At 45.3% G+C, this 17,802-nt stretch overlaps 1 protein-coding gene across 1 annotated transcript in view; it reads right to left on the reverse strand.

Moving 5' to 3' along the window:
• Window positions 1-6,573, reverse strand: part of ABHD17C (abhydrolase domain containing 17C, depalmitoylase) — a 32,659-nt gene extending 26,086 nt beyond the window's left edge. Inside the window, exon 1 of the mRNA XM_032195221.1 lies at window positions 5,467-6,573. Coding sequence (XP_032051112.1) covers window positions 5,467-6,002 — 536 coding nt within the window. The 5' untranslated portion in view covers window positions 6,003-6,573. The remainder of the gene's footprint in view (window positions 1-5,466) is intronic.
• Window positions 6,574-17,802: the final 11,229 nt, after the last annotated feature.

The following is a 17,802-nucleotide window of genomic DNA, read 5'->3' on the forward strand; positions in this document are numbered from 1 at the left end:
AAAATATGCTTTCTGATCTTACGGTCCCGACAGAAGTAGGAAAATATTTAACAACAGTACTTTCTTCTACTGCAGTGACTAATCTGTGTAATGTGACACGAAAGCTTGATAAATATTTTGAGTAACTTTGAACATCAGAGCACCTGTTTTTAAACAGTTGTCGGTATTTGTCCCTGGGACATCATCTGAATTCATCTCTGCTCATTACACAGACAACGACAGGGGACTATTTTGTGTGCTTCTATTTTTGAGACAAGTTGTGTGCAGTTTTACTTGAAGTAAAACTAACCACAGCGGGTAGAATACATCACACTTCACAAAACAGCCTCCTTAAAAAGCAGTAAGCACACATTAAATAATCCTTTGCAGACACCTTACCAACGTTATTAAAAAGCTGGAAGTGGGAAATAACCTATTACAGCCAACAACAAAAAGTCCCGAATCTAAACCCATGGCTGGAATTATGAAGCTCCACTGTTGACATGCTCAGGGAACCAGGAGAGCACACGTAGGCTACAGCTGGGTGAGAGAACAGCTATATTATTATATATATTGTATTACGAAAATTATTAGCCTCAAACAACTGCAGTAAGAGGCAATACAAGGAAGTCTAGGTTAATATGATGTAGGGTGAAGGTCAATAGGCAAATTACCAGCTACCTAGGTGTGATTTCAAACTGCCTACCAGCTGATGCACCATGAATGAGGAAGCACGGTGGAACCCTGTTATTCCTGAGCTCACAGCCAAGCATGGCCCATGGCCATCTCCAGAATGAACGTGGCTAATCTCACGTCAAAACCTCTATGTTTTCACTAGAATACATCCATTTTATGACAAAATATGCTGGTTTATCTGCCTTCAGTGGTAGAAAGGCGATGCAAAGATCCCCTTGGAAAATTTATATTCAAAGTAACAAAAGTTAATATATAACATCATTATGTATTCATCACTGTAAAAATATAACAGAGGGAATTTATTCTTAGTATAAGACATGTTGGGAAGGTGCAGAACATTTCACATGTCTCTTCATAATAAACAATGACTTCTGTCCTCCCAGTTCCACCAAATGTACATATGACAAATTCTTCAATTACCTGCTTCTGGAAACACGGAGTGGAAAGTAAGGACTAAGGCTAGATCTTTAGGAGGGGCTTCAAGGGAGTACACAGAATGAAAATCTTTAGGTTGAACCCAGATGCCAAAGAATTCAATCCAAAGAAATCAAGCCAGGTCACACACAGCAACACAGCACTAAAGAAACAAGGCTGTTGCAGAAAAAAAATAAAGTAGAAAATAACTATTTTCATAAATCAAGGAAAAAAAATGAAACCATTATTCACCTAGAAAGCTTCAGCCACTTCAGCAAATGGAGACTAACTACACTGGCACAACCTCGGAAGATTAGTTATCGCTCCAGTGTAATCCCATTAGGTGTTTCCTAATTTTGCTTAAATGAAAGCTGTAACACTTTTCCACCAATTCCTGCAAAGGAAGCAGCAATAAGGAGGGACAGATAATCAGCACCGCAATAAAAATATCCATGTAATGATAGTCGTTCATTTTTTAACATCAAATTTGAAGGAAAAGTTTTTAAAATAATTAAACATTATAAACTACCTGCCATTCATTTGTCAAAAGCCCTTGCTTTTCACAATTCAATTCCTTCCATCGTGGCAAAGTCAGATTTCTGTTGAAGCCTTATCAAAACCAGAAGTGAACCAATGCTCCTCTACGGACTGAAAGGCAAACTTAGTCGTACCTGTTCTGAGAATGAAATATTTAAATCTCTCAATTATGAAAAGCTAAAATGGAAATAGAAGGTATTAGAACAGTTTATACTGTGCACAACAAAAAACTATCAAGTGGTATGTTGTTAAACGCAACCAGAACAGCTCTTCTAACCAATTTACTAACCGTGTTTTCTTTGCCTCCTCGCAGCCTCCAGAAGATGAGCTACACTAACAGCTTCTCTCTGATACTCTAGCACAGACCTGGAGACTGTGCAGCAGCAGTGCCTTCTTTCATTTAACCAGGATTTTAAAGCCTTTCTCAAACCTTCCCCAAGTTTTTAGAGAGAGAACATACAAACTGATTTTATTACAAATAGCATGCAACCAACAGGGCAGTCACAGCTTTGTGCTTGAGCACAGTACACAAACCCTGAGTGCGTATCCCATTTTAAACACCATACGTTGTCTTCATGTAAAAATGTTAGAAAGCTCAGTCTTTCCATGTGAAATTCGGGAAGGTGGCAGGGGAAAACAAGTCATTCTGTGCAAATGCTGTACTATGACAATCAGGTATTAGGGGGAGTCGATCACACCCCAATAAAACCAACCACTTGAAACCCTCCAGGCCCTGCCAGAAAGCAGGATGAGGCAGCTTCCTTCCCTTCAAGGAGCAGAGCAGAAACACACCTGCCTGCCTGCCCAAACGTAGCACTCAAAAATTTTATCTGAAGCAATAAAGATTGAAGATTTATTGAGAAATACTTAGGTACTAGATAGAAAGTTGCTGATCAAGAGGAAATAAATACAGACGACAAGTAGACATATAGACATAGTAGACATTGGAAAGAACATCTATAAGAATAAAACATTTCAAGGGGATAAATTTATAGGACAACGCCTTACCTAGGCTGAAAGACATTTAAGACTTAGCATTAAAACTTTGTAGTTAGTACTCATGTGACTAACAGTGAGGAAAGTTACTCTTTACAATGACTAAAAGAATGGCAAGTAGTTGACGTTGATTCTCCGAAGAGAGGTCGATAATTGAAGTAAACATAAACCTCGATGATATTACTGTTCATCAGCTGTTTTACAATCATTTGTTATAGGTCTGATACCCAGCTGTGTATGTGATAGCAAGACCCTCATGTCAGTACCTTCAAAAATTGTCAAAATTTGCAGCTACAGGCAGTTCATCATCATTCCTGTAACTCAGCAGCTATCTGTTTTGTCCATGTGTAGTGTAAATTCTTGTCTTACTCAGCCCAACATTCAAAACAAACTGATAAATTAATATTTGCTAAATAACAGTTGTACTTTGCAGGCACAACATAAAAAAAAAAAAAAGAAAAGGGAATCTAACACCTCCAACATTTTACTGATTCCTTTCTGGTGCCAGGTGGAACGCCTGGTGGATTCAGAAGAGCAACAGCTTCGCACAGACAGCACAGAGACTAAATGCTCTCTGTGGCATAGTGAACCTCTCCTATTTTAAGGCTTCACTTCTAACTACGCGTTACAGTTCACTACCGCATGACTCCAGGCCAAATGCTAGAAATTTGCATTAGGAACGAAACCACACACAAACTCTTGGAAGCTACCAATTAACTGCTACAGCAGAAACGGCACGCACAGTATGACATCTTACCTCAAAAGGCAGACTTGTATTTTTACAGCAGAATACTTCTCTTAAACGTCTGCACTTATTAAATGGGGTTAAGAAATTATCAGTCTTTTAAAGTTCATATTACTGCTTAGAGGTTTATAAGCAGGAAGATGATGGCTTCCATATAAGCTGAAAGTCACCTGAGAGGACAAGATGGATTTTTTTGTCTTTTTTTTTTTTTTTCTATACTTACATTTTACAGTAACCTATTCCTTTACTGGACACCTAAAATACTATTTCCTTTGGCTGCCAAAAATCTAAGCAATGGTAACACAACCACCCTAGCAGCACTCCCAGTGCAGCCCTATTAAGGGATTTACAAGCATGGCAGAGGAAGAGTCAGCAGATTTCAGCCCCTCAATTTAAGGAAGAACAGAACCTAGATCTTGTATAAACCACAAAAAGGACTCAAATACGAATTCATAAACTTCCTCCAGTCACACTTCAGTAGAAGGAGCCAATCCTTTCAGTGCAAGCCAGGCACCTGCTCGCATTGCCTTCTAGTTCAGGCTTCCTGGTAGGCTTGAGTGAAGGAACGCCTTGCTTCTGGATCAACACTGATCTTAAACACGTACTAAATGCCTGTCAAGATGTGAGCACCACCAACCTGATGTGAAAGTACTTCTCCAGAGCTATAAAAGCTTTTAATGAAAAAAATACCATCAACTAAATGGTGAAACGGAGAGAAAAACACAGCTACTAAATGACGAGCATTAACTAGGCTCGGCTTATTCAAAGCAGTTTCCTCCCTTAAAGCTTATTTACATCAGCCACAAGCAGTATAGTGGCCTTTAGTTATTTATTCTGTATACAGCACATCAAAGTTATTTCTTTCAATTAAAACATTATTTATACTCAAGAAACATCTGTATTTATTTTAAAGAGTCCTAGAATCTGGCTTAGCCACCATCCAGGCAAAAGACATGCTACGAAGGGTAACTTTCCCCCATGATCTTAGCCTGACTTGGGCAGACCAATGTCAGAAGCCATTTGGACTCCACAACTGACCAATCCCCAGATCCCTGAAAAGCCAATTATCTAAATTAGAAACAACTCCTGTCACTATTTTTGAAGCTGGCACGTATCCCCAAGATAGACATCAAATACTCAATTCTCATACGCCAAGTTCATCTACACAGCCACAGAGAACAGGAAACGTCCCTCGTTCTTTTCTCTTGCTCTACTGCAACAATTTAAGCTTTTTAAAGCTCCCTCTTTCAGGACACAAGGTCCTGCTTTAAGAACCACTTATACAACAACAGAAGTCGCTTTTGGCCATGGAAGCCACAAGTAAGAGGCCCAGGGATGTCGGGCAGCGGCAGCCAGGAGCTCGGGGCAGCAGCCCTGTTCAGGATTTCCTGGAAGCCCTGGGCTCCGTGTTCCTACCAGCCATGCCACCTTGCCAGTCTTTTCCTTGCTGCTCCATCCCTCTGGATGCCACCTCCTTCGGCATCTCCACCTGGCAGAATCCCCAGCTCTACTTCCACCTGTCAACACTCTTCTCCTTCCACCTTGCTAACCTCCCCAATTTGATAACAGTTGTTTGGTTGCCAGAAGAGGAAGACGTGTGTCGCACAAGCTTGCATGAAACCCCAGACACGCCACAGAGTGCCAGCAGTTTCCTGGTAAGCACGAGCCTAGGTCATTGCCAAACTCAGTCAAAGCTTGGCCTCAGCAGGGTTACCTCTAAGCGTTGTAAGTGGTGGGAAAGATTTATACCAACGCAAATCTTGGACAAAAGGTTTTTTGTCCTGCAAGCTCAATCTGCAACCAGTTTCGTATCTCCTGCCCAAAACGGAGACTGGTAATGGCGAAGCAATGGCTAACATATAACATGGCTGACTAAATCCCTAAATCTAGAAAAAGCCCATGGATGAAGGTTGGTGCATCCTTTTGACAAATGAAGCCACCCAAGAAGTTACACCTCGGAACATCTGCTGACCATCAAAGCAACTCAAGGCGTCTCCAGGCCCTTCCCCTCCACCTCTCAGCAGGTTAACCGGGCACACACCAGACTCCTTCGGAGTAAGGAGAGACACAGAAAAACCTTGTCCCCAACATCCATTTACCTTGTCCTGAGGGCCTGCCAGGCTGCATCAATGTCTGCGTACAGGTTTTTCTCAGAGGGCTTGCCAGTGCTCACCCCGTAGCCGGAGTAGTCGTAAGAGAAGACGTTGCAGTTGATGCGGGAGCCGAGGCCGATGTAGAAGCTGCACATCTGGCCCAGGTCCACGGCGTTACCGTGTGAGAAGAGCAGCGTGTACCGGCCGGTGGGGGCACACCGTACGAACATGCAGCCCAGCCTGTTATCCCGGGCCGTGCGGGAGAAGAACACTTCCACGGCGTCCAGTTCCCGCTGCGAGTACTGCCAGTCCGCCCGCTCGCTCAGGTGCAAGCTGCAGGTGCCCGATCCCGTGGGGGTCCCTGCCCCACCGGCGGCCGCCCCGGCCTCCTGCTGCTGCTCGGGCTGCAGCACGGTGTAGGTGGGCTCCGGGGGCAGGAAGGCCAGCTTGGCAGCGATGCGGCTGGGGCACGGCGGGCAGCAGAAGAGCCAGCAGAGCTCGCCCAGAGAGAAACCGTTCATTCTGGGGCCTTGTTCTGGCATCAGAGACGCCGGAGAGAAGAAAAAAAAAATAAATAAAAAAAAAAAAAAAAAAAAAAGAAAACGCCACGGACCCGTGCGGGGCCCTGCCCCGGCCCAACCCGCACCTTCCTCCTGCGGCCCTCCCAGAAGGCAAACAGCCTAAAGGGGGAGGAGGGGGGGGCGCTCTTCGGGGCCGTAAAAGGCGCTTAAAAAAACAAATAAAAAGCGCCCAAAACGTGAGCACGGCCGGCCCCTAAAAGAACAAAATTTGGAAAAATAAAAAAAAGGATTAAAAATAGCACTGAAGCACCCCGTGCACCCAGCTAACGCGGCGGCGGCCGCAGCCCCCCCCGCACCGCCACCCCTTCGGCGGCGGAGGAAAGGTCAACCCCGGCCTGGCCCAGCGGAGCGGCGGCCCCCGGAGGAGGACGAAGAGGAGGAGGAGGAGGAGGAAGGCGAGGAGGAGGAGGAGGAAGGAGGCGGCCAGGCGGGGGCTCAGCCGCGCGTCGCCGCGCTCCTCAGGGCCATGCCGGCGGCGGCCATGTCCCGGCGCTGCTCCCCGCCGCCCCCCTCACGGGCTCCGCAGCGCTTCCGGGTTACGGGCGCGGCGCGGGGCCGCCCGCAGGTGCCGGCGGGGCCGAGGCGGGGGCCGGGCCCTGCCCACGCGGCGCCGCCCGCCGCGGCTCGCGGCCGCCCCCTAGGCCCTGACACCGCCGGGGGGGGGGGAGCCCGGCAGGTGCGCGGCGAGGGGAGGGGCCGCGAGGGAGCGGCGGCCCCTAGGCGCGGCGGGCAGAGGGGGGAGCGGGGGAACTGGCCCTTTAAGGCGGCCCCGCGCCGCGGCAGGGGTCACGTGTAGAGGGAGCGCCCCCCCCCCCGCTCCCCGCTCTGTCCCCCTCGCCGGCCGCCCCCCGCGCGCGCATGCGCGGAGGGCCGGGGGTAGCGGGTGAGGGGCGGAGGGGAGCGGGGGCCATTTCGCGGCGGGGCGCCCTGAGGGGCGGAGGGGTGCGGGGACCCTTAGGCGTCCCTGCTCCGGGTCGCCGTGAGGAAGGGGCACCTCGGTGTCTGGGCAGCCCGTGGCTTTGAATCTGTGTCCTAGAAAATTGGTCATGTCACGCAGGAATGCGAACGAGGCTGCCCCTCGGCTGGTAGCCTTCAGAGCGCTGCCGAGCGTGGCAAACGTCCCGGAGTGGAAAGGTTCAGGGGCTTCCTGTCTGTGTTAGATGCGGCCAAAGTTGGTCAAGAGTTTCAGGGGGGGCATGCAGAGTTGATAAGACACACAGGAAACTGCCTAAGCCTGGTTTCGGTGGAAAAACAGGCAAATAAGCCACATCCCAAACAACGCATTGAATAAATCACCAAAATATTTATGCCAAATGACAAAACCCCACGATGGTCAGGGAGATGTGTCTCAACATACTGTTCTGGAGAACATGAGGTGCTGGATGAAAGACAAATGGACATACTCATGTTAATGCTCTGTTATTAGCAAGGGTTAGAAGTAAGCCCTTAATTAACCAGCACCACGTACTTGCTGAAGAAAAAAACAAAACAAAACAAAACAAAAACACCATGAAAGAAAACAAACCACCCTGTAGGGTAGCATTAGCTGCCCAAGTGAAACTATAAGGAAAATGATACCCATGTAGCTGTACTTATTGTGAAATTCATGTATTCGTGTACATCCAACCGCTGTCCCAACTTAATTCCTGCCATGAGCACTCACATCTTGATGGTGCTCTTTTAACATGGTATTTCCCTGATTTGGGAAATTATTTCCCTTATTTCCCTGTTCCTCTGAGGAACAAAGTTTCAAAAACTCAACAGCAGCATTGAGCTGAGGTAATTTCATTAGCAACAAACCTGAGACTAAGTTCTCTTCTGGTTCTAATGTTTGTCAAGTCTAAGAAAGTTATTTCAAAACATGTATACAAAAGAGTCAATCATGTGCAGCGTTCCTGTCTTTGGAGTGTCAAAAGTAAGACCAACCCCCATCAACATCAATCTTTAGTTTTGCTGACAATGGGATTCTTAAAAAACAACTAACTTCAGTCAGCCACAATTGTGTCTGTGGTGCCTGCTAAGGTGACAGTTGTGTATCTCCAAACAGCCTGAAAGTGTGGCCTCTGGCACGGACAGCCTGTTTCCTCCAGAGGACAGAGAACATTCATTTTTTTAACCCGTGTCCCAGGCACGTCTTGCTTGGGAGGGTGAGAGGCCCAGAGGTCTGGCTGTGTCCTGAAGCACATCCTACCTGCTGACGTTGCGAGCTGGGTTCTTCCACATGGCAGAGACAGAGCCAACGTGCCCCGCATACAGAGCAGTGGACATCTGATGAAATGCTGGCAGTGGCTCCTCCTCAACGGTGTGATAGGACAATCTGGATGAAGAAAATACAGAATACATAAATGAGGAACCCCACGAAATTCCCGGGAGATCACAAACGGCCTCAAACTCCACCTACACTGTTATGAGAGGCACCATTCATATTTTGCTGGAAGACTGATACAGCCCTGAGAAAAACCTGGGTATGCCCTGAGAAGTAATTTAGCTGATGAGATCTGAGAAGAGCCTGTTTAGTGCCGCCGCTACGTGTCCCTCTCACTGCACACACAGTGAAACCAAGATAAGAGCTGGAATTTGGGCATGTACCTACTGAAAGTAACATTTCTCAGAACCCTCTCAAAGAGAGTGTGACTCGCCCGGAGCCAGACAGCAAAGGCTGTTATATCATAAGTAGATTGCTACTCCAAAGAGTAGACAATTAAAAGGACAGTGTTTCCCAGGCACCACCCTGGTCCTTCCTTCAATCATGTTTGTAACAGTAAGATTAAAATGTCCTTTTGGAATCCAAGGGGAAGTGTCAAGAAATTAGCTCCTTGAGTGAACTAAGCTGTGCAGACCTCATCAGTTATTAGACTTCCTTCAGTGTTCTCATCATATGCTCCCATATCTGTCCATCTGTCATACAACAGAATAGTTCCTGCACTGTGGGTGCCTCCTCAAGAAAGCTAACATTTGCCAAAGTCTTGGAGGACAAAATGAAGAAAGGAGCAAGAGGGAGTGACTCAAAAGTAAATCATGCTGGATGAGAAGGATGGAGAAGTAAGAAAAAATCAGTTCCTGAATACTGAAGCCAACGTGGCAAGCTGAAAACACAGCACCAATAAGTTTGTAGCTCAAGAAAGTAAAGTAATCAGGACTTAAAATAAGCACTCATATAGTGTGTATTCTTCATCCTGAACTGTCAGGAGACCTGCAGTGCACAAGTGCTTAAAAGAGTGAAAATTAAGAGAATTTTTATCCATCCATTTGCATGGCGCTTCAGTGGCAGCCACGTCTCAAACCTTCCAAGATCCCGGGTTGTGCTGTTGGGTTGTAGAGCAGCTTGCAGAAGGGCCAGCTGAGGAAAGTTGGGCACAGGTGGCTTCACACCTCTTTCATGTACACCCCTGTCCCTGGCACTGCCCAGAGCTTGGTTTGTTCTCCTAACATTTTAGACAAGTCTCAGAGCTTTCTAATTACCACAGCCCACCAGACATTCATGCTGGCTGCTTCCATCACCATCATCCTGGGATGCTTTGGCTCCTCACTGGTTTCTCCCTCCTTCCTTCAGCCACCTCTTCTGCTAAAGCTCTGGCACTCTCCCTGGGATGAGAATATTTCCAGGACACACAGAGCTGCTACACTGCTTCCTATGTCATTGTGTCCAGGTACTCTGTTACAGTGGGCACAGAAAGGCAACAGACAGTCGAGCATTTCTCATGGTCAACATCTGAAACTGCTACTTGGAGAATGACCGTTTTGGATCTTTCCTTCACATGTTCCCCGTGATACTACTGCTTCAGGCCAGCAGTCTCTCTCGGGTCACCTCTCTTTTCCCTCAACCCCATACTTCCCTCTGCTCTTTCCTCTCCGTTTCATTTTGCTGCCAGCAGGCGTCTGCATAGTTTTCTCTTGACCAAATACCATGAAAAAGCTCAAGAAAAACAACTATTTCTGCCTGTTACCGCAGAACTCATCTTTTTAATGATCTGTAAATAAAGATGTCCCTACTGCTGTGCCTTGTTACTGACATGACACCAAGACTCAGTGAAGTACCCTGCTTCTTCACTAAATGCTAATAGATGGCCTGCATGGGTAGAATATGCAAGCATTTAATAATAAACAAATTGTCAAACCCACAAAGAGATGGGAAGTAACCCATAGAAAAATAAATATCTGTGAGACTTTCACCATCGGCCATTAACTAAGTGGTGATGGACACGGCAAGGCGCCTCAGATGAGCAGGGGAAATCTTCAAATAGCTACCAAAAAGGTGAATAAAACAAAGGGAGCACATAGTGCTTCATTGTGTCTTGTTTCCACCGTGTCCTGCAGCCTCACCATTCCTGTTACAAGGGCAGAGCACTTCACATCCCGCTTCCTTTTCCTGAACACCAGATAGACAAAAGAATAGGCAGAGGCAGGGAGACTGAAGCCAAGTAAGACACCTGGCAGCAGCGCACTGAAGATTACGTATCTTAAACATTAACCATGCCTGGCTTCCTGCTGCTGCCTGCCAACTGTGCGGCTGTTTCAGCTGCATAAATAGTCCACATCTAATACCTGCACGCCTGCAACCAGCCTCTCATTGAATGGCCACTTACAAACTCCGAACTCAGACTAGGAAGCTCCTCAATGCATTTCTGCTGATTTCCTGGGCAAATACTCCATGAAGAGTGCAAGTATTATTTCCTACTGTTTATATAAGTTAGTATCTGTGTATTCCAGACCTGTTCCAGAATGTGATAAAGCAGTAGCAAGGCTGAAAGGCAATGTCTCCCCAGCTGAAGCATAAGGCAAGAGATCACGCTGGAGCCCACCAAACTGAGAGGCAGGGGAAATAAAGAAACCTTTTGCTGCCCCCTCATCATCCAGGTCACAGGCGACTTCTCTGCAGCTTCTTGGCAGAGGTGTGAAGGAAGGATCTGAAGGAGAAAAATGAATTTGCTTTGGGGAAGGAAGAGGACTCTCGCAAGCACAATTGAAGCAGATGGAGTGGGAAGATGTGCGTTTGAAAAAGCCAATGCCTGGCCAACAGATGGTGGCATCAAGGGCTTACTGGAGACATACATCACTTCTGTTTTACTGAGAAGAAAAATTGTATGAAGACACACTGAGCAAGGCTTGTCAATGACGTCAAAAAGAGGTCAAAGTGACCTGTAAAATTAAGGATTAATAACAAGATGTGGATAACTTGAATTTAGAGCAGCTCTTTAGAAATACAGAGGCAGTTGCAGATTTCTTGAGTACGAAAAATTACTGTTGCTGCCCCCAGCAGAGCAGTGCCAGGTTAGTGCTAGAGCAGCACTGCAGAGGAAGTGGAGAGGAGAGGGAAGGGATGGAGCAGGGAAGGAGAGCCGGACCCTGAACTCCAAGGGCTGGGCTTGCTCCTCTTGCCACTGCGGGGAGGAAGGGAGAGTCAGGGCAGTAACTGCAACTCCCGGGATGCGACGGATCCTCCACCCACAGAGATCAGGCTCCCTGTTGGCAGCAGCACGCTGTGTTGTTTTCCAAGATGTTGCCATAAACCAAGCAGGCACTGGGGCCGTGCCTGTTCATCCCCCGTTGGCAGTCCAACACAGCAGCCTCCCCAGCGGGTGGCTTGAGCTGGTCTTAGTGCTTGGTGTAGCCTTGAAGCTTCAGAGAGTGGTGGATGCTTCGGGTCGCTCAAGCTGCCAGGGCGCCAGACACTGGTCTCTGTACAGCCAAGAGTTTAAGATGTAACACCTAAATTTAGACACCCTTGGTAAGCAAGATAAATATAGCCTTCAGTAGATGGCCCACGCTAATGTTTTTTCTGTTGGGTGTAGTCTTCCCTACATTGTGCCAGTGGAAAGAACTTTCATTTCTTACTTTCCTTTCTGCAGCTGAGCAAGATCGCAGCAATTTCCTGCCATGTAGACCCATGTAGCATTAAATTTACAGGTCTTTGTGGGCAAAAGTGCATCAATTACTTTACCAGAATGAATCAAAAAGGGAAAAATAGTAGAGGAAACCCACAGAGCTTGAAAGATCGATTTCTTCCAGAGGTACGAGTCTAAGATAAATGACACTATTCAGGTTTTAAAACAGCTTTCTCTAAGGTTTGCAAGAGTTTAATCAAGACCCAGCTATTCTCACATTTGCTGTGAATGCAGTATGAGAAGAATGTGGAAAGGAAAACAAAAATGTACAAACAACAAAACTTACAGGAGGGAAAGCGGGGAGGGAGGGGGGCAACTGTGATATACAAGGAGGGTTCAGAGTCTTGATTTGCAGTGACTGCATTTTATGCTTGTCACTGGCAAATTGACATTTTAAAGATATGTTCTTGACTGCTTTTTCATGTCAGTATCTTTGTTCAGGCTATATCTGGGCTGATGAAAGGAATTTCAATTAAGGACGAAATCCTTTCCTTACTGTACTGAAATGCACAGGGTGGGAGCGGAGGGAAAATGGAGCAGTGAAAGCTCCATAGAGAGTTCTTAAAGCATCTTGCTGACACAGGACGAGGTAGTTTAGGAATGCCTGGGGCAATGCACTCTGTAGCATGGTTTACAAAGAAGCAGTGTGCATTCGTCTTAGTGCCTACTGCCTGAAGCCATATATCACTCAAACAGGGGGCTAAGGGTTTAATAAATCCCAATCTAGTTTAGTCCCCAAGGGAATGGCAATCTAGACTCGTTCACGAGTGTTGGGAAGGACGGCTGCATAACCTGGCAAGAAAAGACTGATTTTTGCCCTGTGACGATAAGCAGTGTCTTGGGAAATGAAAGGGGTTGTAAATCTGCATTGCTACATTGGGAAGAACTGAGATGAAGTAGTAGTGAAAGCCGTAGGGAAAAAGAGCTTGAAGAATAGTAAGACATGGACATAAAGGCAGTGCATGAGACAGAGAGAGAGAAAAAAAAAAAAAAAAGAGAGAGAGAGAGAGAAAAACAATAGAAAACACATAAAAAAATGTAGAAATCAAAACTGCTTTATCTATCTGATCTGCAGTCACTGAATATTTTGGGTGCAAGGCAAATTAATTTCTGATGAGCACATTCACACAGGTGTATTTCTGTTTGCATTCATGCCCTTGCCCACCATTTTCCACCCTATCCCTTGATGAGAATTTTTATTCTGCTGGTATGTCCAGGATCCCCACTGGGGCTGTGGTAACCTTCTGAGAGCAGCCGATTCATGCCCTGCTCCCATCCATGCATTCAGCAGGTCTATAATAAATACACTGCAAAGAGTCTTTGGGATCTCTGTATGGGAGCTGTAACTAGTGCACTCACTTCATTTGGGTCAGAAACTGGAGTAAGCACTGAAGCACTGCTACCAAATAAAATATGGACAGAGCCAGAGCTCTGTGCCGCTGTGTCTAGACCAGCAATCAAGCTATCAATTAAAAGCTAATTTGTGTATGTCTACACTAGCGCAGAGTCATTAATGTGACTGAGGTGTAGGCATCCATTTAATTCATTACAGGAGCTCAACTACTAAGATGATCTGATTTATCAACAAGAGCCAGAATTACTGTCACTGCCAGAATTACAGTGGTTTACACTCGTGCAAATATTCAGGGGAGAGGCTGTCGTGTGTGCGATCCCAATCTCTGTATCTGCACAGCCCTGCCACATCTGAGCATGGTGAGGGAACAAGAGTAGGGACCTTCCCAATTCTCCGATGGTGTTATCACATTGGCTCCTGAGAAAATCAAAACTAGAATCAAAACAGAACACTGTATTTTGTGTTTCCTCATTCTCCAGAAATCACCAGAAAACATATGCTTCATTTCATCATAAACCTCCAGGGGGGTTTCAAGGTCAGTGGAGATAAAGCTTAGGCTCCCGTTCATGAGCGCTGGTCATGTAATTGAAATAGAAAAGTACAGCGAGGCTTACGTCTGTAATAAAGCAGCAATGCTTTATTGAAACATGTGAACCTTTCCAACTGTCATTCAGATGAAGACAGTCTTCACATACAGACTCTAAGCCATATCATTCAGCTGAAATAAGCCTATTATAATCAGCTTGAATTTCATTTTTAAAAGTACAGGCACAGAAGGGCCACGGATGTTTTTTATTTCACGTGGGAGGTATATCAATTTTTTCCTGTCAACATCACTCAAACTCAGTTTTCTCAAATCAGACAAACCAAAAAGGCCATTAGTCTGAGACCATTCCCGGACTCCCTGAAAGGGATGTAAATCTGAAAAACAGGTCACATGCTTTCACCTGGAGCATGCATTTGAGGCTAGAAAAAACATAGACCAGTCCTCAGGCACTACCTCCATTGAGGCCTTTCAGTTGGTGTGGTTTACAAAAGATCAAATCTGTCTAGGGGAAGTTTTCTAGAAAATTCTTCTGTACTTGGTCCTGTCTAAAAAGGCAATACAATTTCATCCAAACACAGAAGCGTAAAAATGAGAAGAGAGTGGCCTTTTAGGAAGCATCCCTGTCCTACTTGAAGGCAAACCCATACCAGTCCTAAAAAAGATTTTTTTAACCTGTTCTTGAAACACTTCTCCTGAGGCAGTCTCAGGCAGCCTGCTCCATTGTGTCCCCATTCTTCCCCTTTGCTAATGCTTTCCTTAATTTCTGAACTAAGTGCTTATATTGCTTAAACCCACCACTACCCCTCCCATCTACAGGCAACATTACGAACAGTCTGTTTTCTTCTTCACAGCAGGTATTTACGTATTTATCCTTCTCTCTCTTCAGACATTTCTTCTGACTTACGCAGTTCCTTCAACTTCTCTTTGTAACTTCTGTTTCTGAATTATCCCTGTTCTTCGCCTCCCTGAAGGTGACCCACAGCTGTCCTCAAGTGCACAGCCCCAGGCTGGAAATGGACCCCCAGCTGTGGCCTAGCTCCTGCTGAGCAGAGCAGTAGGATGACCTCACAGCTTATAGGCTGTACTTTCACTGATCTATCCCAGTATGATGTTGGCTTTTTTCCCCCCTTTTTTGTTAATAGCTACATGATACTGCTGGCTCCCCATGAGCCCGCAACCCACTCTAACCCCCATGCCTTCTCAGCACTACTGCTGCTCGCTCCGTTGGCTCCTCACCCCATTTCTTTGCTGTTGCTTGTTCCTACCAACACGCAGAGCATCACAGTTGTCCTTATCAGGTTGCGTTTCTCTGCTTCTAATCCAGTCAACACACTCGGCACCTGCAGAGTTGCAAACAAATACAGCGCCGAGTACAGGGGACACGCTCAGGTCAGTCCTGCCTTTTGAGAAGCACTTAATATTCTCATTTTCAGACCCCTTCTTTTCTATGGGTGACACAAACCTCCAAGGCTTTTGGCCAGCCAGGGTGACCGAGGTGGTCTCTCTGACAGCCCCTTAGGCTGGCCATGAGCAGGCAACAATTACACTTCTTTGTGGTGAAATGCCAGCCCTAGCCACGAGTCAGCCCTCCATGCCTGGACACTGAAAAATGACCAGCAGGAGCAAAGGCTCGCATTTCCCAGAAGAGATTAAACATTTAACTTCTTTTTGACTCACATTGCCAGAAGAAAATAAATAAATATTATTTACCACCCAATGGAATAGTAACTTTTTTCCCCTTTTTTTTGCTGAACCTGCTGTGCAACATCTGCTGTTGTAACAGAGGTACTTTAGGGGAAAAGTGCTTCCTTGAAAAAGAAAAATTATTTTGGAAGTGCATAAAGCTTTTGACAGATTTGTCCCTTCTAAAATCTCATATGCTTTTGTATCTAATTAGCAATCTCTATGTATATGAACTCTCTGGCAACATAAGAAATGGATGGAGGTAGCTTAGTCATTCTTCAGCTTTGTGTGGCAGGTATTTTCAAAGAGGTGGGCTGCTGATCCCTTTGGCTGCAGTAGAATGGGTGTATAGATAAAAAGACACTCGTTATTTACTGGTGAAGTAGCGGTAATGAAACTAAATGACAGTGATGTGGATGCTAAACTCAGAAACAAAATAATCCAAGTTACTGCGATAGCAGATTAATGTTAAGTATGCTTTTAGATAAGGCAACATGAATGAAAAAAGAAAGACATGTAAATCAGCTTAATAGTTATTTCATAACTTCTTGCCAAACATATCTTATTAAGGGTTTGTTACTGCTTCCTTTGAGGAGAGCAATGGTATTTTCCTTCAGGGGCTACAACCCTGTGATTCTGCCAACCTAAGCTCATTGCGATAACCTGCCAGATCCTGAACAGTTAATGAGGTAACAACAACTACATTTATATGAAAGAAAAACAATAAACAGTCAGTTCCTTTTGGTTAAAATCTTGAGGTTTTAAAAATTAATGCCAAGGTACAGATAAACCATATGGTAATTTCCTGAGGAAAGATTAGGGGCTTGTGCAGAAGATAAAACCCAAAGCATATGTTTGACTGCCTTGGCTTTCACGTACTAATCATATATATAATGACAGAGTAATTGGAACAATTCTGTGATGGTCACAATTTGCTGAGAGCTGTACTACAGCTAAGTACACATTCCTTATTCTCCCACAACAAGAACCTGGATGTCTCACTAATAAATAGAAGGGAGTTTGGTGCTCACAGTGACTGTCAGTGGTTAATAAAGGTTGGATTCTACAAATGCCATAGGAGATGATGCTCACAGTTCCTCAGAGTGGTCACAGCAGACAGATCTTCTTGGTGCTCCAGTTACTGAGAGGAGACACCCCCTTTCTCACAGGCTGTCTGATTCACATCAGTGAGGCTTTCAGTAGCTGCATTAATTGCCAGAGCTCCTTTCTAGACCAGGAGGCTTGCTCATGGCGTCTTGACACTGAAGTTAAGCTAGTGAAGTTCTGCTAGTGAAGGCACTGTGGAATAGGTAGACCAGGAACGGTACATAGCTCTATGCGTCTGCTAGTCCACTTACCATTGCTTTCAAGTCTAAACGTAGCCAACACCAGCTTGCAGTAAAAGTACTGCAGAGTTGGAAAGCAAAGGAGGAAAGTCTGACAAGTTCAGGAAGACCCTGGAAAACTTCCCATGTGAAACACGCTGTTTTCCTCTTCCTGCCCGTTGGTCGCATGGGGACCGGAGGAAAAAACCCTTTTGGGCTGAGTCATTCACGCTGTACCAAGAAAAATACTTGCCACTTACTCTAGGGAGTAGTGCCACAGTAGAATATGGTGAAGTGGGGCTCATTTGTTTTACACAAAACATCAGTACCTGAACTTTGCTGTTCATTTCCAAGCACCCAGCCTGGGAGGTGTCTATTTTCACAAGTTACAATTACTGTCTATATTTCAAAAGAAAACTAGTTAAAGTTCAACGTACTTCTTTAGTTGTACTGAAATGGGATTGATTTTTTTTTTCTTACAGAAATTGGACAAATGTTGGCTCTGAACTGATTCAGTATTTATCCTGGCGCTTAACTTGAAACAGTCCAGTAGTTCCATTAAATGAGTAAAACTGTCCACATACACTAGGTTACTTTCCTGTTTTTCTGGACTGAGTCTCTGCAGAGCATTTAGCTTAATAAATACAACTCTAAGCATAATTTTAGACCGTCTAAAAAGAAAGTGGATTGAAAGGGTAGACCTGTTTTTTTTTTGTTGTTTTTTTTTTTTTTTTTTTTTTTTTTTTTGAATAGAAAGCTTTCTGCTTCCCAGTTTTGGCCAAAAAGCTGTTTTTTGAGGGATGGAAAATCCACTCTGTCACAGTTCAAGCTTCCACCGTGATGGCAACATTTGCAGCTTTGTTTGCAGTAATTTTTAACAGAAGGATTATTTCTCCATCTCGGATACATTTGTTTCTTGTAAGCGCTTGCTGCAGCGCATCCGTTTGGCAGTAACCCCCTGGCTGGG

The sequence above is a fragment of the Aythya fuligula genome, chromosome 11 (assembly GCF_009819795.1).
Source record: "Aythya fuligula isolate bAytFul2 chromosome 11, bAytFul2.pri, whole genome shotgun sequence".
Taxonomy (NCBI): Eukaryota; Metazoa; Chordata; class Aves; order Anseriformes; family Anatidae; genus Aythya; species Aythya fuligula.